This window comes from Fundulus heteroclitus, chromosome 18 (assembly GCF_011125445.2).
Source record: "Fundulus heteroclitus isolate FHET01 chromosome 18, MU-UCD_Fhet_4.1, whole genome shotgun sequence".
NCBI classification, from domain to species: Eukaryota; Metazoa; Chordata; class Actinopteri; order Cyprinodontiformes; family Fundulidae; genus Fundulus; species Fundulus heteroclitus.
This window is the reverse complement of record NC_046378.1, coordinates 2182606-2207093: the sequence shown is the minus strand read 5'-3', so window position 1 is coordinate 2207093 and position 24488 is coordinate 2182606. Positions and strand designations below refer to the sequence as shown.

Below are 24488 nucleotides of genomic sequence, written 5' to 3'. Positions count from 1 at the left end.
ACCTCTGCGATTTGGAAATTACGATTATATAGCAAATGCAATCAATTGGCCAGCCATTAGTTTTCCTCCTCAGAGCCTTTTGGGATACTTGACGGCAATTAATCGTACTGGATTATGTAGTCTGACCTCTGTTAGATAATGATCCTCCTAAAACACTTTGTAAGTTTTTTTTTCTACCACCATGGTCTACTTCTCACCTCAGATATCAATCCAGACATGGACTCTTTACCCCCTTGTAAGTTGTAGTTTTCCAGCTCAGAGATTTAGACATTGGTCTCTCTCTCTCTCTCTCTCTCTCTCTCTCTCTCTCTCTCTCTCTCTCTCTCTCTCTCTCTCATCTCTCTCTCTCTCATCTCTCACTCACCTCACTCACTCACTCACTCACACACACACACAAACCTGCTGGTGGAATGTGCTCCTTGGTTGTTTGTTGTGTACACACTGGAGTCCCGGTCACAAGCTGGTTGCTGGGTACATGCTGCACTTCTTTCACTACGTTCACATCCACGCTCAACACACAGAGGCTTGTTGTACTGAGGCCGAGATCAGCTGATTCATTTATGAGAAAAGGGTGGACTTTACCAAAAGTTTATATCGTTCTCATTTCGGTCATTCACTGTTACTCACAGGAACTGGGAGGTGAGATTCATTCTGCACAGTTCTGTTGATTTCCTTGATTAAAAAACATTCTTGGAGAAAACCCTGTGAGTCAGGAAAAGGTCTTACTGCCCTCTAAAGTACGGGCCACTACTACCAGTGTGAAATGCAGCCAGAAAAGCCCATTGAAGTCGGAGTTTCAGCCGGGGAGGTCGGAGCAAATCCAAATCCAAGTGTAATGATAAACATGGCTCCACACAAACAAAATGCAGTGAAGGTGGTTTACATGAACTCTGAGCACTTCTGATGGTTTATTTAAACCAGCAGAGCATGAGGTGCTGTGAGGTATATACACTTGTGAACATGTCGTTTTTGTGTTATAGCTAATAAAAGTAAGAGGAATACATTATTATTGGCTTTGGTTGCTAATAGCAGCCAGTTAGCCACCACAACAATTAACCAATCCCATTATTTTCCACCCTCCAACCAGAATCCTCCCAACCGGGCTGTAATGTCACGCTGGGCTCTGACTTCTAAGACAAATCAAACACCGCTTAAAACACCGAGTCCTTCTGACTCAGATCCATCCTCTATCACCTCGTCCATGCACTCACTTGTTTACTTGCTTGGAAAAGCTTAAGCACTCGATGTGACTTTGGCTGAGACATATCGATGAGTGTCCTCCACAGGCTGGTAAACAAGTTAGGAGACAGCTAAGAGTTTTTGCTGTTTCATCAATGTGTCAGGCCTTTTCCAAGTTCACCCTTCACAAGAACTAGTCCTGTGTTCGGCTCGCCAAAATAAAAGCAGAAAATGGTTTGTGTTTGTAGCACGTCACTCAGACTCTCAGCTCCATTTCTATCACAGACATTAATTATTCTGTTTCATTTTTGTTTTTATAAATGAGATTTCTATTGTTGATTGATGATGCCATCATCTGGTAGTAGCTGGATCATTACACATTGCTGGGCTTTATTCTCATCTGGTATCTTTATAAATATGAAGTGACTAAACATGGACTGGGCAGCAGTAAACAAATTGTTCTTTAGGGGATTGATGAAGTTCTGCTGACCTGACCAACTACTGAAACAAAACAGTTTCTCTTTTCTGGAGGATATTTTCAGGAAGTGATCCTTCTTCAGTTTTAGGAGATCAAACAGCCCTCATGAGGGGACCAGCATTGGTGGCACATGACTTGCAATAGAAAACAAAACACTTTGACTTCCTGTTAAGCAACTTTGTCAAAAAGTTGACTCCTTCCATCCTTCTTCCTTCCTTCCTTCCCTTCTTCCTTCCTTCCTTCCTTGTATTTATCCTTCATTGTGTTTTTACTTCCACATGTCCTTCCTTATTTAATAATTCCCTCCTTCCTGGTTTCCTTGGTTCTTTTCTTTCACCCAAAAATGTGTTCTTCCGTCCTCATGGCCTTTCTCTTTCTTAATTGTCTTTCCTACCTTGGTGTCCTTTTTATCTTCTTTCTCTCTGTTCTTTATTGTGTCTTTCCTTTCTTTCCTCTCCCCTTCTTATTGTCTTTTTCCATCCATTCCCACTGATATCCTTCTTTCTATCCTTTCGCACTTTATCTCTTGTGTCTTTCCTTCTTTTCTACCATACCTCCCTGTGTCCTTTCACCCTGTCTGTGTATCAGTCTCTGGTTTTTACAGGTTCCGTGCATAAAACCGCTCCAGCACAGAAACATCTGGAGGAAATTTTTTGGATTACAGCTTTAATTTGGGTAAAATGGACTAAGAACCATGTACAGTATGACATTTCTACATAAATCACATGTGGGATCCCCAGTATGTCCTTAATGAGAGTGTACTGTAAGACCGAATAGTTGTTTTCCCCTTGAAACCTACATACATCTGAGATATTGGAATAAAAGACTTCATTCGTCTTTGTTAAAGAAGGACATCGCTTTTATGAATCAGCATAGACTTCTGTGCTTTATGTCTGGGCAGCCACGCCTTTACACGGTTACATTTAGAACGCTGTACAGCTGAAACCTGTGCAATACAGACTGTTTGTTCCTGGACAGCGTCGGAACAATAATCAACCTGTCATTACGATACCCTGAAATAAACGCCCGCTGAATCCTCGCCATTGTTTGTGATGAGTCACCAAAGTCTGAAAAAGGACTCCATCTGAAGATGCAGTCTAATTTTAAAACCACCGGGCCAGACTGCTGTCATTTAATGAGCCTGTAGGTCCTCGTGGTTCACCAGCCGCGGTACGGGTGCCACCGGCGGCACGTTGGTGGCTCTCAGTGAACCATCCAGACACAAAGGAGGTTATCGTTACTGTGGAACAGATCAGCATGAAGACCCAGTGAGATGAGCAGTTGAATCTAATTGGTCTTTGCTGCAGACAGAGTTGTGTGTGGGCTTTGTTTGTTTGTTTTGGGGGGGAACCTATGAGACTGTGAACGTTTATCCTCAAAGATCCTTGAATTATTTACTGCCACCCATGTAATTTAACAGCAACCCACTGAAGATGCTGTGTGTTTCTCCATTTGAAAATCAGATTGACGAGTGCAGGTTGTGCATGTATTGTGGGTGGTAGATTTTTGCTGCTTCAGAATAAATCAACGTCTTATTACGGCAGCTGTCGCTACTATTCAAACACGTGGCAGCCATACGGGTTTTCTTTCTGGTCTGGAATGGTGAGCAAAATCCATCTATACTTCTTGGATTTCTGCCTTTAGGTGTTCGGGACTCGGAATTGTTTACTTACTTCTTTATATGTCTTGTGACAAAACAGAAAAAGGTTCAGCCTGGGTGGCAAATTGTTTTTAGATGTCTTGACAGGGCGGTGGGTTTCGAACAAGTTATTTAGAGACCTGGTGCTTGTTCTAAATGTGTGAGAACCAAGAGCTCCAGTGCTGGAAAGCCTTACAGAGTTCCACTGTTTTTTTGTTCTTTACATGTTTCAGATCATCACAAATTTTTATAAGAGTAAGAACAAAACACAGATTTTAAATGATTTTATTTCTTAAACAATCCGAAACAGCCTGTCCCTACATGGAAGAATAATCAGCTGCGTGCGTTCTGTTACGTCTGCCGTGATGTCATACCAGCGGTTGAATATGGTTGGTGTAAGATGGTGGTCTGGGGTGGCGTCGCTGCTTCAGGACCTGGACCACTTGTTGTAATTGATGAATCCATTATTTCTGCTTTTTAGTTCAAAACACACCGAAAAAGAATGTCCAGCTTTGAGTCTCTGAGCCCAAGCTCAAGCGCCTTTGGGTTATGAAGCAGAATAATGATCCCACCCTGAATGGTTAAAACACTCAATGAAGTAGTAGGCCTTGTCAAAATCCTGAATTAAAATAAGCACGACCCTTAAACGGGCTCCAGAACCACCCAAGGTGGGCGAATTACATCAATTCTGCAAAGAACATTCTTTCAATACGATGGAAAACGCTTTTTAGGGTTGCTTCAGCTTTGATGGCTGCTGTTTCCGCCAAAGGGCCACGCACTAATTAGGTTTTGGGGACAGTAACTTTTTTTCCACAAAGGTTCAGATTGGCTTTGGAAAGCTTCTGTTCCTTGGATCATCATTTTGAAAATGCAGTGTTTTTGTCTCGTTATGTTCGTCTAATATTAAAATCGGTCTGAGAAAACAAGCGGAGACGATTAAACAAGGGGAGAAACAGCAAAAGCTTCTCCACTGCTGATGCATTCTTCTAGAACAGTCGTGCGCGCTGCTCACCCTGGAGGAGACAGCGGTCTCCTTGGACCCAGCATCAGTCCAGCTCTCAGAGATGATGCGTGACGTCAGGAGGACGGCCGGGGGCGGTCTCTGACGTTTGTTGGAGGCTGACTTTAAAGAGGCGGACCCGCAGCTTCTGTAAAACGGAATCGGAGCCAAAACGCCTGTATTACTATTTCTTTGCAGACGCGCTGCACCGAGTGACCCAGCAGTCGGTCCCGCTTCCGAGCTCCACCTGGACCTATCCTCCCCGGGTCACACGCTCTCTTCTTTACTCGCCCCTCGGTGTTATTGTGGCGTAAGTACAGCTAGGGCTCCTGTGGATTTGGCCCGATCTGTGACGTCTGCGCGTAAAGTTGGTGAATGAATGAGAGGGAGCCGCCGGCGAGGCTTCCTTCCATCCACCGAGCGAGCGTAGCGGGACGAGACAGGACCGCAGAGTTCCGCCGCCGCCTGAGCACCGAGCCCCGGTAGAAGAGCGCCGTCCTGCCGCCGGCATGCCGAGCATGCGACAGTCCTACACGGTGACGGTGCCGGAGGAGCCGCCCGCCGCCGCCTTCCCGTTCCTGAAGCAGGAGATGCGCCGGAAGGGCAGCATGTCGGGGTCGGTGCTGGTGTCCACCTTCGTGGGGCTCCTCATTAACCAAGCCAAGGTAAGAGGGAGGAGAGCCGCTGCCTGTTAGTCACCCCGTCAGCTGGGGCTGATGGCTGACTGGGTCGAGGGGGTTCTGTTGCAGCGTGGCTCGGTACCCCCTAGACCACGCAGTTACAGCCCACAGGGGCCGCTTTACCCCGGGCACTGACACCGGACCCGAGGACCAGCGTCCCGGGCGCCAGCGGAGCCCAGAAGTGCGTGTTCTCGCCGCGGTAAGCCGCTCTGAGCCGCGCCAGGATGGCCGGGCTCCGCCAGGCAGGTCAGCGCTTATGTAACCGGAGCGTAATCCGCGTGACACGGCGCTGCCGGGCCACTGGCCCCTTGAAGAGGCAGAGATCCAGCTGTGAGCCGCTTCTCTGATCGGGGCGCCCGGAGCGCGCAGCGAGGAAAGACCGAGAGAACAAAATGTTCAGAGGAGCGGCGCTGCGTGGACGGGGAGCCCGCTGGAGGCTCTCAGAGCTGGCTGCGTGCGTGGAGCCTGGCTCCGGTTCTGCGTCTCGGTGCGTCTGGGATTTTTAGCTGACTTCCCTCCTCCTCCTGCTTGACAGATGCAGTTTGGTCACAGTTTTATCACACAGCCGCCGTTTAGAGGCGTAAGAGGGAAAGGCTCCGCGCTGTCTGCATTCTTCCCGGCAAAAGAAGAGAAGGGGGGAAAAAAGCGACGCAGAAAATGCTCGAAACTGGAAGTGTGAAGCACTTGTGCCTGCATGTGACCTCCAGGGCTACGGTGTGGAGGAGAGCTGCTTGGTGCGCCAGCGTCTCTTACGTAACGACAGACTACATTAGAAGCCACTCCAGCGCTGGCTCGCTGCTGGACCCGCTCTTCCTGTCCTCTCCTGTCCCCCTGTGCCCCCTGTTTGTCCTCCACGGCTCCCCGTCGACAGGCCCCGGCGTGCACGTTGACAAGGAGACGTGTCCTGAATGTCTCCCCGGTGTGGGGGGGGATTGGAAATGGCTGCTGCGTGCAGCTGGTCCCGTTGCGCACCAGCTCTGCCACAGGGCAGCTGTCTGCCACAGCTTCTCCTCAGAGGCAACGATATCAGGCCGTCTGACTTTGAGATGATCTAATAAATGCACTATAACGGAGGTGGCTCTGTGCAGGAGATCCTGTGCAGGAGACCCTAGGTAGATCAGATCTACACCGATCCCAGTTTTGTTCCGATTTTGCTTCAAGAAAATAACCACAGCATTACAACATGTAATTGTGCTTTTTCCAGCTGCACCCTTTATGTAACCAGGATGTCATCACGGTCTCAAGGTGTGCATCAGCGCAGTCGAAAAGGACTGATTGGACGCGATATCGGGTCGATTTTACCACCTCAGGGCCCGTGCACACGGAGTTGACGTGCCAGCGAGCCGTTTGGCCTGTCTGATGGACTTCCGCTGTCATTTATGCTCGGATCTGATCGGGATCATAGAACTCTGGGACGGCGGTATAGACGTGACGATGATGGGCGGGAAGGGGGAACCGTGAGGCAGCTATGTGGTAGAAACTGTCAGTGTAGCCGGTGGAATATTCAGGCATGTTTTTCTGATGTTGCTCAGCGTTTATTAGGGTCAGAGGCGACGCGCCGTCGCCGCGGGAGAGAAGAGATGCTGCAAAAAAAAAAGGCTTTGAGGCTTCGAGGATCAAGCCGATAATGGGCCGGTTCCAGTCAGCAGCCATCTCTTCAGCTCCATCCCACTGAAGCTGCCGTGTTTGCTCGGCTCTGTCCGCCCACCTGTCAGGGCTGGTGGTGTAGGGTGTTGTGTTTAAGGGCAGGCCGGTGTCGGGGGTTCCAGGCTGCCGCACAGGTGGAAGCGCGGTCCTGTCGGTCAGTAGTTGGCTCTGGCAGCTCTGCGCGTGAGTTTCCTCTCCGTATACGAGGCGTCCGTTGCTCTGGAGAAGGTGGGAGGCAGGCAGAGAGGAGCTGTTACGTAAGAGGCCGGTGGGCTGCTTCATGGCCACGTGCTCCCCGCTGGTTATCTGAGCCATTCTGGGATTCCTCCAGTGAAGGTAGTGGGTGAAGGGCGTCTGAAGCCAGCAGGGCAGCTCATTGGCTCACAGAGTTATAGATTAATTTGCATCGGCGCTGTCTCGTGTGCACACTTAACTCAGCGGGCTGCAGTGAGAGAAATAAAACGCTCACCTGTCAGAGCCAGAACCGGAGGGTTCTTATAATGGACCAGACTGTTCCGCTGCTCCGGCTCACATTGTCGCCTGGCCAGCCAATCAGGAGCCGGCTCTCTCTGGGCTGCCAGGTGGAGCCGAGCGCCCTGCCGAAGGTGTGAAGCCTGCTCACCGGCCCATAGAGACACAGGGAGGAGCAGACAGTCTGTTGTTTGTGGAAGCTCGTTAGGAACACGTCCATCACTGTGATTCCAATATTCCTATTAGCTCTGGCTTCAGCACTGTTGGCGTGCATCTGTTTCTACTCGGTTGTTGTCTTAGGATCCCGACACGACCCAAAAGATCGCCTCTCAGGAGGCGGTTTGTGTGAAAGACCCACCGCTCAGGATGTTGACTCTGATTTCAGCCCTTTTGTTTTTTTAAAGCTTTGACCTTTTAACACCCATTTCAGCCAAACCAGATTTCACTATAAGAGCCCAAATACAAGCAAATAACAGAGGGGCAGCAATTAACTTTTTTGTTCGATCGGTTGTATCTGGAGCAGAGGCGACATCGTCCTGCGGTGTGAGAGGCTCTGCAAAGCAGCTTCTTAGTATTTTAAAACAAAGACGAACCCGTTTTGAGCGATAAGCGTGACGGGTGGGCTCACGTTTACTAACTGGAGACATCCCTCTCTGTGCGTATGTCCTATGGAGGCTACAGATCTCAACATTTCCAAAAGCCGTAGGTCCCACTGTGACAGGGGGACCTGCCGTCTCAGACAGATCTAACCGACCAGCTCCCGCAGCCTGAGTGAACAGGGATGTATCTGGATGCGTCCTGGTATCGCAGAGTAATCACCGACTGGGTTTTTCACTTTTCACACAGGTCAGGGCGGATCAGGTTAAAAAGACATCCGGGATAAAGGTTACTTCTTACTGCCCATCTAAGGCTGTACGAGCCTCAGCTCGTTGGGAAACTACTATTTACACCTAGCTATGATTTCAGGTCTGGATTGAAATGAGGTGGGAGAGAGATAAGTAGAGTGCTTCTTTGTCCCGCGCTGTAGTCCTGAACAAAGCCGTCCCCGGAGGTCTCATTAGCTTCTACTTCATTAGCCTGTCCTCTGCTTGTTGTTTTCTCACCGCCTCCAGCCTCAGAGAGGCTCAGATCAGCTGCACACGGTGTTAAACAAGCCGCTCCGTCAGGCCCACGTTGACTTCACCTGAATGGGTCAACAGAAAAAGATGGAGGATGACGTTAAGTGAAATCCCCAAAGTCACCCTGTCTTATTACATCGTGCTCCTTTTGCCTCCACGTTTAGATCAGTGTCAGCCGAGGGGTGACGCTTACAGACCGAATGTCAGGCGCTTTTAACGCTGCAAAAATGGATCTAAAAATAAGTAAAATGTTCTTAAAATTAGTGTTTTTGTCCTAGATTTGAGCAGGTAAATAATATTATCTGCCAATGGAATGAGTATTTTGACCCATAAAATAAGATCATTAGACATCCTGCACTTGAAATTAGATGATGGAGATGAGTTGTTCCTATTTTAAGTGCAAAAATCTTATTCCATTGGCAGATCATCTTATTTACCTGCTCAAATCAAGGACAGATACACTCATTTTTAGGAAATATTACTTATTTTTAGTTCCATTTTTGCAGTGAACGCCGACCTCCTCAGATTTAACTCGGCGTAAAAGCCTCCGGGATCTGTTGCTGATGTTGTTTTCCTCCGACTGCCTGTGAAGTCTGACCTGAAAGCTGAGCCACCATCATGGATCATTCATCCGCTCCACTCCTGCTCTGCCAGCGGTCTCCCAGTTTCAGATGCACTGAAGCGCGGCTTACGGACAGACTTTAACCTCCACAGGGCCGACCCGGCTCTAACCTTCCTCTGCCTCTCATTCCGGCTTCAGGGAGAACAGTCCAGCTCGGCTTTAATGCCCAGCTTCCAGAAGTGGCGCTCTGGCTGCGGACATTTATGAATAGAGCATCTGTGATTTGAAGCTCTTCTCTTTAATACCTGTAATAATCAGGGCTGGGGATGCTTTTTTTTTAAGCCTTCCTGCAGTGAGAGGTCAACGAGTGTTTCCATTGGGAGCGGAGGTGACGTCACGCTGTCTGCATGCATGTGACAAAACCAAATTTACTTCCTTATATTAAAACCGAGTCAAAATGGCTAGAAGTGACATTTAAAACTGTCCGTAGCTTCTTAAATCATATGCATAGCGCCAATGAAACGTTGCATTTTAGTGGAAAACATCCAGTACCTTGAATGCAGTCTTCTAGACCCAATTCCCCGCAGGCTGAGGGTCGCAGACGTCATCAAAATGAGGCAGAAAGAGACTAAAACAGTTGGCATGATGAGTCTGCCAGGGTGGGACCCGGCGCTCCACCGTTTGTCCTCTGAGCCGGCCGACGTGTCGTAAGTCACCACAAACTCTTCCTAGCCGACAGCAGCGATGAACTGGAAGGTTTCCTCTCAAAGTCAGCATCATTTAACAGCGCAGCTCTAATGCCGCTGTTTAGGGTGGGCTGTCTCTATCTGTAGCGCCGTGGCCTGTTGGGCCAGATTTCTAAGGAAACTTTGCCACATTGAATATGGATCAAAACATGTTATGGTGCCTCCACTTTCTGCAGAAACATGGGCTTTCACATGGACAGTGTGTAGCAGGAACACTGTGTCCTACCACGGACGTCTTTGTTATGGCGCTGCAGGTCAGCGAGTCTTTGTCTTTGCCTAGAAAGAATGAGAGGAGCTGGACTCTACCCACCCAAAGCAAATCACATTTGGCTGATGGGGCTGATGGGGAGGTGGAAACCACGTTTTGGTTCTTTGCTCATAAGAGAGAGGGACTTTGACCCCTTTGACTGTTGAGGGAGTTACAAATTCAACCAGTTTGTAGTTATTTGTTATATATGGTGACGCCTGAAGTGAATAACAAATATGTTGAGAATATTTTTTGTATCATTTAAAAACAAATGTTTGTTACCAAGGGACACAGTTGAAACATGAAATAAGGGCCCGCCTCGGTTCATGATGTAAAGCTTTAGTCGTCAGCATCGTCCGCTGTGTCCAGACTCTGGTTAAAAGTTGTGTCTGAGCTTTATTAACGAATCTAAAGCCGCAGAAATGATGTTCATGCCAGCGGTCCAGACCTTAGCGACAGCCCCAGGTGCTCACGTGGGGGGGGGGGGGGGGGGGTAGCCCATAGCCCATAGCCCATAGCCCGTTTATCAGCTCTAAGAACTTTACCCCTCCTGTATACATGAAGCAAATGTCTGTGTGTTCACTTTTCAACTACACGTTCGCGTTGCTTAACAGGAAGAAAAAAAGGCATTTCTACGGGTTTTTTACTTAAACTGAGCTCAGGCAGATGAAGTAAATTCCTCACATGCTTATCTTGAGCCGCTTTAAATATCCTGTTGTGTCCGGAGAAGCAGAGCAGAATCACCGCAGCTTATTTACCCGTCCTTATTGCAGTGCCGCAAGCTGGAAGCATGGCAGGAGCCAGGCATTCCTGAGTCATCACACACAGATGCTGTTAGTCGCACTGCTCAGTAAACAAAGGCTCCAGATTCCCCGTCCCGGCCTGTGTGAAGCTGACACACAGGCTGGGACATGAGATGTGACCCCAGTGACCTCTGTTTCTGGACTGGGTTTCCCCACCAAAGGAGTAGAAATGTTATTTTGACACTAGTTAAAGACATTTTCAGGGGGGAGTCCCACCAGATTTCAGTCCCTAATTCACCGACAGCAGCGCCATCAGTCGCCCTTTTTTCTTTAACCACATCATTTCTGATTCAAGATGGCGGCGCAGGCGGCCGCCTCGGTGCGACGCCCACCCGTCTGTTGTGTCTTTTTGTTTGTGTGTTTCTGTTTTCTGTGATCAGCCTCCCTCCGACTTGATTCCGGGTGCGAACGCATCACATCTGCTCCCATTTGCTCACCGACACCTCCGCCCACTCTGAACTCTCACTTTCTCACACACACACACACACACACTGAGTCACACACTCAGCCCCATCACTGTGATGTCACATCGTCCTCTGGCTCTCTCTCTCTCCCACAAATTTTTTTGGGGGGAAAAAAAGTTTAAAGAAAGGGGCGTTGCCACGGAGACAGGGGCGTTTGTTTGACGGCCCTGACGTCCATCGGCCAATTGTGTGCGGACAAGCGGCGGCTGTCAAAATCCGAGCTGCTATTTTTGGGGCCGACTGTGGCGTCACTCCGCAGAGTGCAGCAGATTGCAGATGCACGCGTTCCACTGGTGGGGATCTGTGTGTGTGTGTGTGTGGAAATAAAAGCAAAGATGGAGTAGAGCCTCTGTATTGGTCAGCCCTCCTGTCCTCAGCATCAGTCAGCGGGCGATGGGCAGAACGTGCTAGCCTCTGTGTTCACTTTTCTCCGCCGGAGCTAATAATCTGCTCCGCTCGCTGCTGGGAATTTACAGAAAGGAGGATTTAGATAAGCCGCAGTTAATTAAACCGTGGATTTTTTTTTTTCTTTCCTCCTCCACATTGACTGTGCACGGCTCCTCCGTAAGAGACAGATGGCAGGAGGGTTATTTATGTAACAGTAAAAAGCTCTTTCTGTGGCAGTTATCATAACTAGATGAGCTGCAGGCTCACATTAGGGAGCGACAGACAGAACACGCTTGCAATCATGTGAACGTCCTCCAGCTCGGCAGCAGACCTCCGGAGGGGGACGCTCGCTTTGATCCACTGTCCCGTCTGAAAGCTTGCAAAATAGATACAGTTCTACTGTTTAAGGTGCGTAAAAAAGATATAAAAAAAAAATAAAAACTATCATCAGTGATGCTCTGAGTGCCTTACTGCTAACAATGCAGATGTGCATGATGGTGTCTGTTGATTGGGGAGGTTTAGAGCTCATTTCCCCCGTAATTAATCACAATATTCAGAAAAATAAAATAACATTTAGAAATAATGTAATCAAGGATGCACCGATACAGATAATTTGGGCTGGTATCGATATTATTATTGCTGTTATGGTCGATAACCGATACTTAGCGATATTACAGCATATTTCCCCTCACCCTTTCAACACTGTGAAAAAACCACCGCACCGGCGCTGACGTTCCTTCTCTGGTTCAATTAGATACCCCACAATCCTTTGCTGCATCACTGTCCCTGTTGCCTGCCCAAACAAAACCATTTGGCCGAGCCACTCCTTTCCAATCCAGAAACACAAACGTCAACAAGATGGAAATAAACATTGGTTATTAATATCGGCCCTGTTTTACTTACCAGAGCGACAGTTTGTTTGACCATCGGCATTACGTAGAGACTTGCATAAAAATCAGTGCCTTTTTTATTCTTTTGGAGAATGAACATATTTGTAGATGTTCGTATGCTACAAATTAAAAAAAAAAATGGCACATTGTTCATGTAGACCATGTAGATCATATTTCCGCTGTTTTTCAGCGTTTTCATTGCTGTTTGATGTGTTTATCAATAAAACCTTGTAAGGATAAATTCCGCCAAAAATCTTTCTTTGTATTTCTGGTTCTAAATATTTTTATTGCGTTCTTATCAGCACTTCACAGTTTGTATATTATGAAAATTCATCTTATCCATGAAAAAGTATGTATACCACATGACTGTGATGTTATAGTGTTATAACATCACAGTTAAATAAATAAAAAGTCCAGGGTGGATAGTTACCCCAAAAAGGCCTTAGACCTAGGAGGGTTAAATAAAAGTCCCAAACATCAGTCAACACCAATGTTGATGCTGATATCTCCTGCATCTGTAATTGCAATATATATTATGTGACTACCTAAAAAGAAATTAATTTAGCCACTTCCATGCAATCATAATTCTTTCCTGTTGCTTCAGTGAGCTCAGACGATGGTGACCTGAAGACACGATCAGAATCACATCATCGGCAAAACAGCTCAGTCAGATGCCCTTGTCTCCATGACGACACCTTGTGATCCTGTCCATGAACACAAAGACGGTCCCTGCTTTGATTACCCAGGGTCCACATACCCTGCAGAAGTGAGCCTGGCTCCCCTAACTCAGATGGATACTCTGGAGTCCGTGTTTTATGTGTTCTGCTTGTTTCTAGAGGTTTGGAGTAGGAAGGCACAAAAAGCCGAGCACAGGAAAACCTTTGAATGTAGATATACCGTGAAGGCTAGTTCATTATTTATTTCTGTTTATGTAATATAAGCAGGAATCACTTACCCGCAGTACCATCTACATTTAGTATAAATGTATAAATAGCAATTGGACTTTAAGGCTGAAGCTAATGATGTCTAGACCAAACCAGACTGCTACCGTCAGCAAAAGGTCCCAGCCATCGCTGATTTGTGAACCTTTACCCCTTTACTGCCTATATGTATTTACAATTTTATGAAATAAGCAAATTGTGTTCCTTGTTTTTGTCAAATAGATGCTGGAATAAGTGAAGATCTGTTTAAGGGACGTATAATCAATATGCATTTCTAGCGCTGAAGCCACTGCAGTGTTTCATCTTTTTGTACCGGTTGGCTTCTCTGTTAGTAATCGCTCAATACTGATGGGACGATCGATGCAAAGCGCATAAAAATAATCTGCACTTTATCGACATTGTTGAGATTAGAGTTGTGTAAGGAGCTGTAGGCCTCAGCCTCGGGGACCAGCCAACCCTAACCGCGCTCTACATGTGCGTAGAAAAGCCTGAAGCATGCGGGAGAAGCCAGCAGTCATGCGTCAGACATGATGTCCTTTAAAGCCGCTTGGTTTCATTACTGCTGCTGATGCACAGCAGGCCGGGCTGCCCCCCTGAGACCGCGTTAGTGCTGGCAGGTTTACGGCCGCTTGTCCCAGTGGACGTCTCCTCCGGGTCAACGAGGCCACCCGGCCTGTCAGCTGCTGCTTGTGCTGTCTGCCTGTGAATCTGTGCGGCCGCTCCGACTGATGACGGCGCTCAGGTCACGTCCACAAGGTACCCAAGCTTCCAGCCACAGTGGTGTAAGGGTGAGGACTCCGTCTCACCTTTGTGTTTAGAACAGCCTTCGGTGGCTTCCTGTTCCCGTAAGACGATAACAAGCCGGCAGCATCGGGTCATGTAGGGTTCAGTGTTCGTTCTTCTGAGTTAATGCGCCGAGAACCGGGGACAAACTCTCACGCTCGGTTCACGGCGACATGAGCAGGCGCCGCGGGTGGCCTCTCCTTGGACCTGGCCCATTTTCATGGTGGTCCTGTTTGGATAATGGGAGCTAAACCACAGGCGAACGGGAACAAGAAGCATGTGAGGGAGATAGATTTCAGCAGCGGGTGAGATCAGGTGACCGGTGTTTTGGGCCGCCGGCTCCACACTCGCTTTCAGCCCAGAAAATACAAGAGGAGCTGAGCATATCCTGCCAGCTTGGCGTCCTCGCTGTCAGCTAGCTTGTTTTCTGTGCGTCAGATGGCCGGGCAGGATCACACGGCCTGACAGAGCGCGGCGCTGCAGACGTGCGGCTCACGTTGCGTGTTGTCACTGCGACCAGAGCAGAAACGGACAGACCTGTGTAGACGTTGGCGAAAAATGAAATCGGTCTGAGTCATGTGACGCTGATCTGAAGCTCCTGGTTGGTTGTCAGGAACACCGGGGCATTTCTTATCTGCCTGTGCTCTTCCTTTAGCTGCTCCGTTATATAACAACTCAACTTATGTAATGACATTTATCTGCACCAACTGATGACATAAGTTCTCCAGAGTATGCGGGGCCATTGGCTGATTTGTGAGATCTCCGTTTCCACTTGAGTTTTTGTTGCTATGGGAGAGCTACCGTATAAAAACGAAAAGCCTTAAAGTCCGTTTCCATGGATACCTCTGTTGTTGATCCGCTCTCTGCCATCTGGGAGGCATCGGCAGGAGAGCAAGTGATGGCGAGATGAAAGACAAGCGTGTTCCAGCGTGGTGGTGATGCTCACCAGGAAAGTTGGCCTGGCTGTCAGTCCTAGAGCCACAGCCAGGTGGGCCCCCCCCCCCCCCACCCCCCTCTATGGTGAGCTTCTGTGTAAGGGTTCACTGACAGAAAGGAACAAATCAGCCCAGCAGCATCTCTGTGAGCGTCTGAGATTCCTTTGAATGCTGGGCCACTGCAGGATGAACTCTCCTTTGTGGATTGCAGATTCATAGAGAACACGTGACCCCTCGGGTTAGGATGCTAAATATTGTATTTTTCTTGTTTTTCAGAACTCAAAGAGTGCCCAAGGCCTGGTGGGACTGAAGAACCTAGGAAATACTGTAAGTAATTCTACTCTGAACTACATGTCCCACTGCACAGTTGTCTCGTTATGGGGTATAACCATAAATCCAGCTCACAGGATTATACCAGCAGGAGAAGCTTTTAGCAATACGCCAGGGAAACTATAAAACCCTATGTTCTTGTTTTCACAAGCAGAAATCAAGTTTAAAAAGCCAGTTATTTGTTATTATCATTATGTAATATTATTATTATCAGATCTAAGTTGTCCTTATCCTTCCATCTCTATGTGTCCTTTTCTAGGCTCCCATGTTCTGTTTTCAGAAATAGGTTTTGAACAGATAAATAGATAAATCAGAGCTGTGTTTTAAATAATCTGTGATCAATTTAGAATAGTTCAGTCCAGGTTTGACCAGACCAAGCATTGATCTAAGATAACTCCAAAACAAAGCATCTGTTTTTCATTTATAGCTGAATAAACTGTGTTTTAAAGATTGTCTGTACGGTGTGGAGTGATCCAGTTCTGGTTCGACCGGTTGAAGTGTTTAAGAACTGATCGGCTACGGTCTGACTGTCGACTGTCAGCACAACACAAATTCAGGATTTACTTCCTTTCTTCTTTCAATATAAAAGTCTCAAACGCAGGTAGAGCAGGCTGTTAAGCTTAAAGCACATCCTTTATCTCCATAATAAACGGATTATGATTACATTTTCTAGAGAAAGTCAAACGCTGACAGCTTTAACGGGAAAAGCTCCGCTCTTCGACGGTCTAAAATCTCATTCTTATGTGGTTCACTGCGGTGCTCCTTAAATCCTGTTGGTGTCGACGCTGAGCGCGGTTTGTCTGGTGGTGGGGCACCAGGTCTGCCAGGCAACAGGGCAGACGGAGGGCTCCTGACATAAAGGGAGTGCGTTCTGCGACTCCATCAGCGTCGCTTCCCAAAAACACTGGAAAATGTCTTTGAAATGAAGCGATGCGACGATAAGCAGTGATGAGTAACGCGTCTGGAGGGACGCTCTTGTGCCATTTGTTTAGAAAGAATCTCTTCATGTGGTTTATGTTGTTGTCTCCCCACAGTGTTTCATGAACAGTATCCTGCAGTGTCTGAGCAACACACAGAGCCTGCGTGACTACTGCCTGCACAACTCGCACCGCAGAGACCTTAACAACAACAGCCGCACCAACACAGCCCTCATGGAAGGTGAGACATGAGTCACTCGGGCCCCCTAGAGGCCAAAGCAACAGGTCCTCACACACAGCAGCTGTTTGGCTCTAAATTAGATCTGCATGGAAGTAGATCTGTTCTAGACAAAGAGGTAAACATCTTTGAGAGAGCTGCAGAGGCACACTGTGTGTTTTACTTACTAAGTAAGGGGAAAAGGTTTTTCTTCACGTTACCAGTGATGTTTTCCCTTGTGATTAACTTCGGCTTTCGTGTGTTGGTAGAATTCGCCAAGCTGATCCAGACCATGTGGACGTCGACCAGCAGCGAGGCGGTCAGCCCGTCTGAGTTCAAAACCCAGATCCAGAGATACGCTCCCAGATTTGTGGGCTATAAGTACGTCCTCTGATGCTTCTCTCTCTCTCCCGCTGTGTGCCATGTGCGGTACTGATACGAGGGCATGATGCTGCTGGTAGTCAACGTATGTAACGAGGCTGTTGCTGGTGTCTTGCAGCCAACAGGACGCTCAGGAGTTCCTGCGTTTCCTGCTGGACGGCCTGCATAACGAGGTCAACAGGGTCACCGTGAGGCCGAGGGGCACCGTGGAGGACTTCGACCACCTGCCGTAAGTATTCAGACACTAATCAGTGACAACATTAGAGACCCACCAATAGACCAGCAGGGGATCAAAACCGGACGTTTTTCCTTTGATCGGCGTCTACCTGCAGATTCTTTCTCTCTCTTCGTTAATGCGTCAAGCTGAAAACTCCCAGTTTTCTGGCTCATTTAACTTATTACCAGGAGCGTCTTCTCCCATGTTGGGAGCATATGCTTTAATGCATAGATTTGGATTTTCTATGAATCTCTTTATTTGTTCGATGCGGCTCTGTTAGATATATTATCTGTCACGTTTGGGGAGTCGTCTCGCTGAAGGAGGAGTTTCTACCAGCTCCACTTCCGGACACAAGCCGGTATTTGTCCCCCGCATCCAAAAGGCAGGCTCAGCCCGCATCACCAGATGTTATTGGTTACTTGAGGTTTTTCACATGCGTTAACCCCACTGCACTACTGCATTTCAGTGGCATACAGAGATATGCTGCTTGAAGTAAAGCGCTGCCTCTCTGTGCATCTCATACTGTATCCAGCACACATTGATATCCAGTTCCAGCAGGTAGGCACCATAATACTCCACATAGGGGGCCTGATAATACCGTCACTTATTCTCATGCTACAACCTGCAGACACTCGTGGCTCTAGTAGGCAGCCTGTCCTACTTCGTAGACATGACAGGACTTGATGTGACCCAAGAGGCGCCTCCTTCCCTCACATTTAGAGCTGCGTAACACGCCGACCTCCGTGGCGCACAGGAAAACGGGTTTAGAGCTCTTACAGAGAGAATATTAATCAGCAGGCCGAACTGGTAATGGCCAATAAAAGCCTGACTGGTGTTTCTCAAGGTGAATCTGAGAGCCTTACATGCTGCGTGTAGTTGGTGGAGAAAACGGAGCTCAGGTCCCGGGTGTTCCCCCCATCAACCCAGTGTTTGTGTCACAGGACCTGATGGGTCATGTTGATGCTTTCTTATGCGTAACAAGAAGTTGCAAGCCCCCCCTCATTTCTAGTTCCACTATTCACAATAAAAATGTTAACTAGATCAGCTGCACCATTGAGAGTGCAGCAGTCAGAGACGCCCCCCAATCAGGTTTCTGTTGTTGAATCTGGTTTCTGGTCAGTTTCAGCTCTCACTTTGCAATGTTAATTTTAAAGTTCATTTAAATGTAATAATCAGAAGTGCATTAGAGAACGTTTAATGAACAGGATTGTTTGATATCACCGATCAGAGCTGATTTTGATTAGAGCCAAAGTCATCCCTCCATCAGCAGAAAGCTTTCTCTGCTCTATCTAAACTTGGTGAAAAACGTCACATCTTGGAGATAGCCGCTCTGCCGGCCCACAGTATCAGTCTGATGTAAAAACCCTCAGCTGTACCTGCCCTATTGTCCAAAAGCCGTTTTGGATCCCTAGATTTTTGCCATAGCTCTGACTATTTACTTCCATTAACAGTAATACAGCCATTCATAGGGTGGCACGTATCAACAAACCTCAGTCAAAGCAGCACAGAAACGCTGCTGAGATCTCTTGTCATCCATAATTTATCCGCGCGGGACCTCATTGGAAAAATTTTTAAAATCCTGAAAAGAACCTTCTGGAAGGCCTTTGTTTTCTGCCCTCTTTGTTTATTATGGACTAGGTTTTCATTTGCCAAGCAGCCGAATCTGCGTGTCTGATGTTTCACGCTTTCTACTTTCAGGGATGAAGAAAAGGGGAAGAAGATGTGGAGTAAATATTTGGAAAGAGAGGACAGTAAAATAGTTGGTGAGTCAGAATTGGTTATTGTCCTTTTTCTGACCAAATGACAGCGTGGAGCTAAACGTTTGTAGTACTGGCTTATCGGGAGTGCAGAGACGTTTCAGTGCCCTGCGTGTATCTGTTTGTTAATCGGAGAGTTTAATCTGCTGTGATCTCGTCTTCTGTTGCAGATGTGTTTGTGGGGCAGCTGAAGAGCTCCCTGACCTGCAGCCACTGTGGTTTCTGCTCCACTGTGTTCGATCCCTTCTGGGATCTTTCTCTGCCTATCGCAAAGGTTAGAGAGCCCAACACAGCCAGACACTGTTTCCTCTGCAGTCAGAGATCTACCCCTCTAACCTGTGTCTACCCGTCCTAACGCAGACCATCTTTGCTTTCTCTCCTGTCTCTCTGTGGCCTTTATTGTGCGTGTTGTACGTTCGTTTGTTTGTTTGTTTGTTTGGGTGCTTGCTAATGTGAATGCCTGTATGTTTGTGCTCAGAAGGGCTACGGTGAGGTGAGCCTGATGGACTGCATGCGGCTCTTCACCAAAGAGGACGTCCTTGATGGGGATGAGAAGCCGGTATGTATCCATAGCAACGGTGTGCTGTTGTGGTAACCCTCGCTTGTACTCTGCCGCCATTCGCTGGAAGGGAGCGCTGACCCCCTCTGATGACGACCTAGTCCATTTTTGTATAAGCTGGACGCTTTCTAACATGCCGTCCTCAAATTAAAATGCGTTTTGACGTTTTTTAAACGGACCCAAAAAGAAAGGCAATTACCTGCACTAGGGATATCCCAGATAAGAGTTTTGGTCTTGAAATTGTTCCGGCTCATTTAAAAACAGGCATGTTGGCGGCATTTGAGCATCAACAAATTAATACCTCTAGACTTTTGTGCCTTGACTTAAAGCCACTTTGCTTTATAAATAGTTGTTAATCTGACTCGACACAACGCTGCGGTGTGAAATAAACCCACGTCTTACTCCTGATGGCTTCCTCTTTCTCTGTGGAGTAGTTTGCTGAAGGGCTAAGCTAACGTTAGCGTGCCTGCTCTCTGTTTTGATGTGACATGTTGATAATTTGGCCTGTTTCAGTTGAAGCAGCTGCACACGTGCAGAGTTGACATACTGGTTTTGCTCTGGTTTGGCAATGAAACACATTCCTAAACCTCATTTCCCCTCTGCTGGAGCGAGACTGATCCCAGAACGTAGTGTTTGCATTCTGACTGCTTCTCCTAGCTTGTTGCAGCCAGTGACTCAACCTCCTGTGTTTCCTCTCTGCAGACGTGCTACAGGTGTAAAGCCAGGAGGAGGTGCACGAAGAAGTTCACGATACAGAAGTTCCCCAAGATCCTCGTGCTGCGTATCCTTTCTTCCTGCTTCCGATGGCTTCCATCAGACTTCAGCAGGGACGTCGGGTCAGAAGCCCTGTAGGATTTGAGAAGCTGGGGAATGTGGCTAGTTTGTTTAATCGAGCGGGGGGGGGGGGTATATTAAAGCCTCTGTGGCCCCAGGATGTGAGCAGAGATCATTTAAAAAGGGCTTCCTGTGTGGGAAGGTGACCAGAGAGCGACTGCTCCTTGACTCTTCTTCCTCTCCAGACCTGAAACGCTTCTCTGAGGCACGACGAACCAGCAAACTGTCCACCTTTGTTAACTTCCCCATGAAGGACCTGGACCTTCGAGAGTTTGCCTCTGAAAACAGCAGTAAGCGCTCACTCCTTTGTGATAGAAAAACCTGTTACTGTTACATTTTTCATGTTCCTAGTCCAACGCCAAGGCCATAACCTTGATGTTTGTTTTTGTCTGGCTTCTTTCTCTTTGCAGCAAATGCAGTATACAACCTGTATGCAGTGTCCAACCACTCAGGCACAACCATGGGAGGTCACTACACAGCCTATTGTCGCAATCCCAGCTCGGGAGAATGGTACACCTTTAATGACTCCAGGTGGGTTTAGAGAGCGTCTCAGGATGATTCTTCAGGCCAGGTGTTTACATCTGCCCCGGCTGATCAGGTTTCAGTTCAGCAGCATCCAGGAGTGAAAGCCCGGTCTGAGGACACGCTCAGGTGGAATCCCAGCAGGAAACACTCTGAGCTGTAGTGTTCTCTGCTGGCGCAGCAGAGCAACAGCGCTTTGCACTTTTACTTCTCAAACCTTTTTCAATGTCATTTTATGGGATTTTTCAGTCCAATTTCTTTGATTTATGTAGCACCAACTTGTGATGAATGCATTCTCGGGACACAAAAAACAGTTTATTTCCAGAAATAAAAGGTCAATTCAATCATACAGACAGATTTAAGATTGGTTACATGAATTTTAGTCTGATCCCACTTATAAAACAAACTCTAAAATAAAGTACAGCTTATTGTGACCGTTGGTAAAAAGCTTTCTGTCAAAGGAAACCCAGCCAAGTCCCTGACCTTGCAGCAATCCCTCATACTGAGCATGCATGTCACAAGATTTGAAAATGGACTGTATGTTCACAGCTCTCCATTCAGGCTGACTGAGCCGGAGTTTTTTTCAGCAGAGAAAAATGTAAGTTTAGAGACTGCAATGTCGAGACAGAAAACCCCCAAAACCTGCAGCTGCTGTTGCAGTAATAGGTGGCTCTACAAAGCCTTGACCCATGGGGCCTGAATCCAAATACCTGCCACAGTTTTCAGATTTCCATTTGTGAAACAGTTTTTAACCCATGTGTGTCCATTTTTCCTTCCCCTTCACAATTAAGCGCTACTTCCTGGTGGTGTGTCACTTTAAATCCCAATAAAACACAGCAAGGTCTGCGGTTGTAAAGCGACAAACAGTGGAGAAGTTTAAGAGGGAGGGATACTGTTGCAATGGACCTTACGACTGTCTGCTAAATTCAAACATTATCGTCAGCTTTAAGGTTTTACCAAAGTGGACAGTTAGGCTCTTCAGTAAAGCAGTGGGACACTTCAGTGGAGGGACTGTCCTCAGTCACTTCACAGTACATTATAACCTGTCAGGGAGGCACTGGATGCTGATCCATGTTAAGAGATAAGATAGAAACTCTTTTATTGGCCCACAATGGGGGCGGTGGCTAAAAGACGTAGACACAGGTTCACAGTAAATTAGCAATGAGTAATGAAGAAACAGCTAATCTGGTCTAAAGTTAGTTTAGACCAGAGAAAATATGCAGTCTGGGTGATTGTACAGCAGCGTCTCGGCCTAGCTAACGTGTTGACGTGTTGGGTTGGGATTAAACATGTTAAAAACATCATGTATCCCCGTTAGCACAGCTGAGCTGACTCTAACTCATATGTGCTGCGTAACCCCACATATCCAGACATCTTTAGTTCATGTCTAAATGACGGTAAAGTGCTGGAGACTGAGTGTACCGCCACAGGAACATCCCCAGATGTGCTGCAGACAGCGGCAGCGTGGGTTTGTGTGCGGGAACCTGAGATCTGCTCACTCTGGGAGCATTTACTGCCAGGCGTTGCTTAATGCTTGTGACTGGATCAGCTCAGAAACCAAAGCAAACACAGGTAGACAGCTCAGGAAGATGCCGCTACCGTCCCAGCTTACACAACGTCTAAACAAGGGAATTCACATCTGTACGGCCTCTCTCTCTCTCTCTGTCTCCTCAGAGTAACGCCAATGTCGTCCAGCCAAGTGCGCAGCAGCGACGCCTACGTCTTATTCTACGAGCTGGCTACCTCCTCCCGGATGTGAGGTCACCCCAAGGACACGGCTCCACTTTGGCTGATGCACAGATGGATGGACATTAGTATTTGGACTTTAGTTTTTCAAAAACACATACGAGGACTCCACTTCTCCATCCCCCACCCCAGCAGCTGTGAAGCTGCAGCTGGAGAGAACACCAAGGACTCCATGGGAACCTGATCCACCAGCTCTGTTCTCTGTGTCTGTGCGTACTGCTGTGTACTGCAGGCGTGTGTTTACTGTGTATGTGTGTGTGCAGCAAAAAAAACAACAACAACAGGGCAATAACCCCAATGCACCAACCAAGCAGGTGAATCCATGTCAGAGGTCCCTCTCTATGCACTGCAAACCAAACTCATCCTGACTGCGCCTTCAACTCTCCTTAATCTTCTCGTCTGCCTCAGATGATTAAACCTGACTTCTTGCGTTGTTTTTCCTCTGAGTACGTATTTGTTTTTCATTCAGGTCATGGCAGCGGGGCGGTGGGGGACATTAGCAAAGCACCATGAGCATTATAACCACTTTGAAATGTGGACGAACTTTTCTTAGAGCAACTGGAACACGACTGGTTAGGGTTACAGTCAGCCTGCAGCCCACCGGTCCCCTCCCTCTCCTCTCGCTGCACCTCAGCACTCCCGTGTCTGTCGGCATCTTCTTCACCGTCTCTCGCTAACAGCGGTCGGGAGGGCCGGAGGCGGCGCGAGCGTTAAATGTTTCACCTGTGTTTTATTTAATTTGTCTCTCCCATGTGTGGCTGCTACTGATGCTTTACAAAGTGCTGTGAATGGACGAAGGGACGGACCGTCTGGTGAGGCTCTGGGAAGGAGGAGGTCATAGAAACAATAATGGTAACCGTCCTCGTCGTAGGGACGGGCTCTTTTCTTCCTCTCTTGTTTCATACCATTGAACAACACGAAAAGAATGTTTTGGAGAAGACGAAACACTATATCTGTATATTTTTATATCTTGATGCAATATGGAGAATGTACTATTCAATGGTGCTGAAAATGACCCATAACTGTTTTCAGTTGGTTTATTTACCAGGTTTCAAGAGAGAAAAAAAAGTTATTTATGCTTACAGCTGAAGATGTGATGAGTCACACTTTTTAACGGTGGCAGTAGTATATAAATACATATATATACATACATATATAATATATGTACGTATATATATAATATATGAATAAAAATAAAAGTCAACAACACAGTGGTTTTACAACGTGTCCTTGTCTTATTTGTTATTGAGGTTGAAATCTTTGTGCTGTCTGATCAGGTGAAGCCATTAAAGCTGAAAACAGCGGCCACTAGTGGACATGTGGAGGATAACTTAGATGCAGCATGTAGTTTCTGGCTACAAAGCCTGTCGTGCACATGGAGCCCTAAGCACAGAGGCATAGCTGTGAGAAAAAATTAAAGAGGTAAGCCCGTTATTAGATCAGCAACAGGTGATATGATAGAGTCCATCCTAAGAACATGGATTTACATATAAAGTCATTGTAAAACTAAAGTACACTATCTTTCAGGAAAAAAATCTTAATAAAATTGACCGGGCCTTAGAGTTAGGGTGTTAAAACGGTTTAAATATGTCCTAAAGGGGAAACATGCAACAGATTCCACACATGGAAAAAGTTTGGTTAAAAAACTAAAGTCAGCACCTCTGCTTCCATTGCACCAAGGAGCCAAAGTTAAGCAGCTGAGTTAATAATAAAATCCCTTTGACTAACTCATCATTATTGGTTGCTGCTCTGGAGAATTCAGGCATGTGAGAACGCAATGCTAAGATGGAAGAACATCAGTGAGCTTAGAAAACATACTTTCGCTTCCAAACGTTCAAATATCCATCACCCTACAGAATGATTATTCCCTGCTGTAAAACGTTTAAAACACCTGTAAATCGTTCCAGGAACCAAATGTAGCAGCGAACACAGCCTAGTTCCAGACTATTCCATTCTCAAAAGAAAGAGCCCCATCTCAGACGCCACAGGCCTTCGTTAGCATGTTCAAAAATTAGAAGAAGACTGAGTATGAATATCT

At 47.2% G+C, this 24488-nt stretch overlaps 2 protein-coding genes across 3 annotated transcripts in view; both read left to right on the top strand.

Moving 5' to 3' along the window:
- LOC118556584 (ubiquitin carboxyl-terminal hydrolase 2-like) overlaps window positions 1-1376 on the top strand; it is a 49218-nt gene extending 47842 nt beyond the window's left edge. The window contains exon 9 of the mRNA XM_036150120.1: window positions 1344-1376. Coding sequence (XP_036006013.1) covers window positions 1344-1376 — 33 coding nt within the window. The remainder of the gene's footprint in view (window positions 1-1343) is intronic.
- A 3380-nt stretch (window positions 1377-4756) lies between these two features.
- usp2a (ubiquitin specific peptidase 2a) lies at window positions 4757-22896 on the top strand. 2 transcript variants are annotated; one of them, XM_012856555.3, is made up of 12 exons: window positions 4757-4961; window positions 15247-15297; window positions 16335-16458; window positions 16704-16815; window positions 16934-17044; window positions 18731-18795; window positions 18960-19063; window positions 19271-19348; window positions 20051-20129; window positions 20368-20472; window positions 20593-20713; window positions 22379-22896. In XM_012856555.3, the coding sequence occupies exons 1-12, from the start codon at window positions 4806-4808 to the stop codon at window positions 22461-22463; spliced, it is 1191 nt and encodes a 396-aa protein (XP_012712009.1). In that variant the 5' UTR covers window positions 4757-4805; the 3' UTR covers window positions 22464-22896. The 2 variants fall into 2 exon arrangements, with proteins under 2 accessions (XP_012712009.1, XP_012712008.1); XM_012856554.3 differs by having other exon boundaries at window positions 19268-19348.
- The last annotated feature ends 1592 nt before the right edge of the window (window positions 22897-24488 follow it).

Excerpts from the sequence above, each read along its gene's own strand:
- usp2a (XM_012856554.3), top strand. The coding sequence starts at position 4,806 with ATGCCGAGCATGCGACAGTCCTACACGGTGACGGTGCCGGAGGAGCCG. Across the intron at positions 17,045-18,730 it reads GAGGACTTCGACCACCTGCC|GGATGAAGAAAAGGGGAAGA; the intron begins GTAAGTATTCAG and ends TTCTACTTTCAG. Across the intron at positions 20,714-22,378 it reads TACACCTTTAATGACTCCAG|AGTAACGCCAATGTCGTCCA; the intron begins GTGGGTTTAGAG and ends CTGTCTCCTCAG.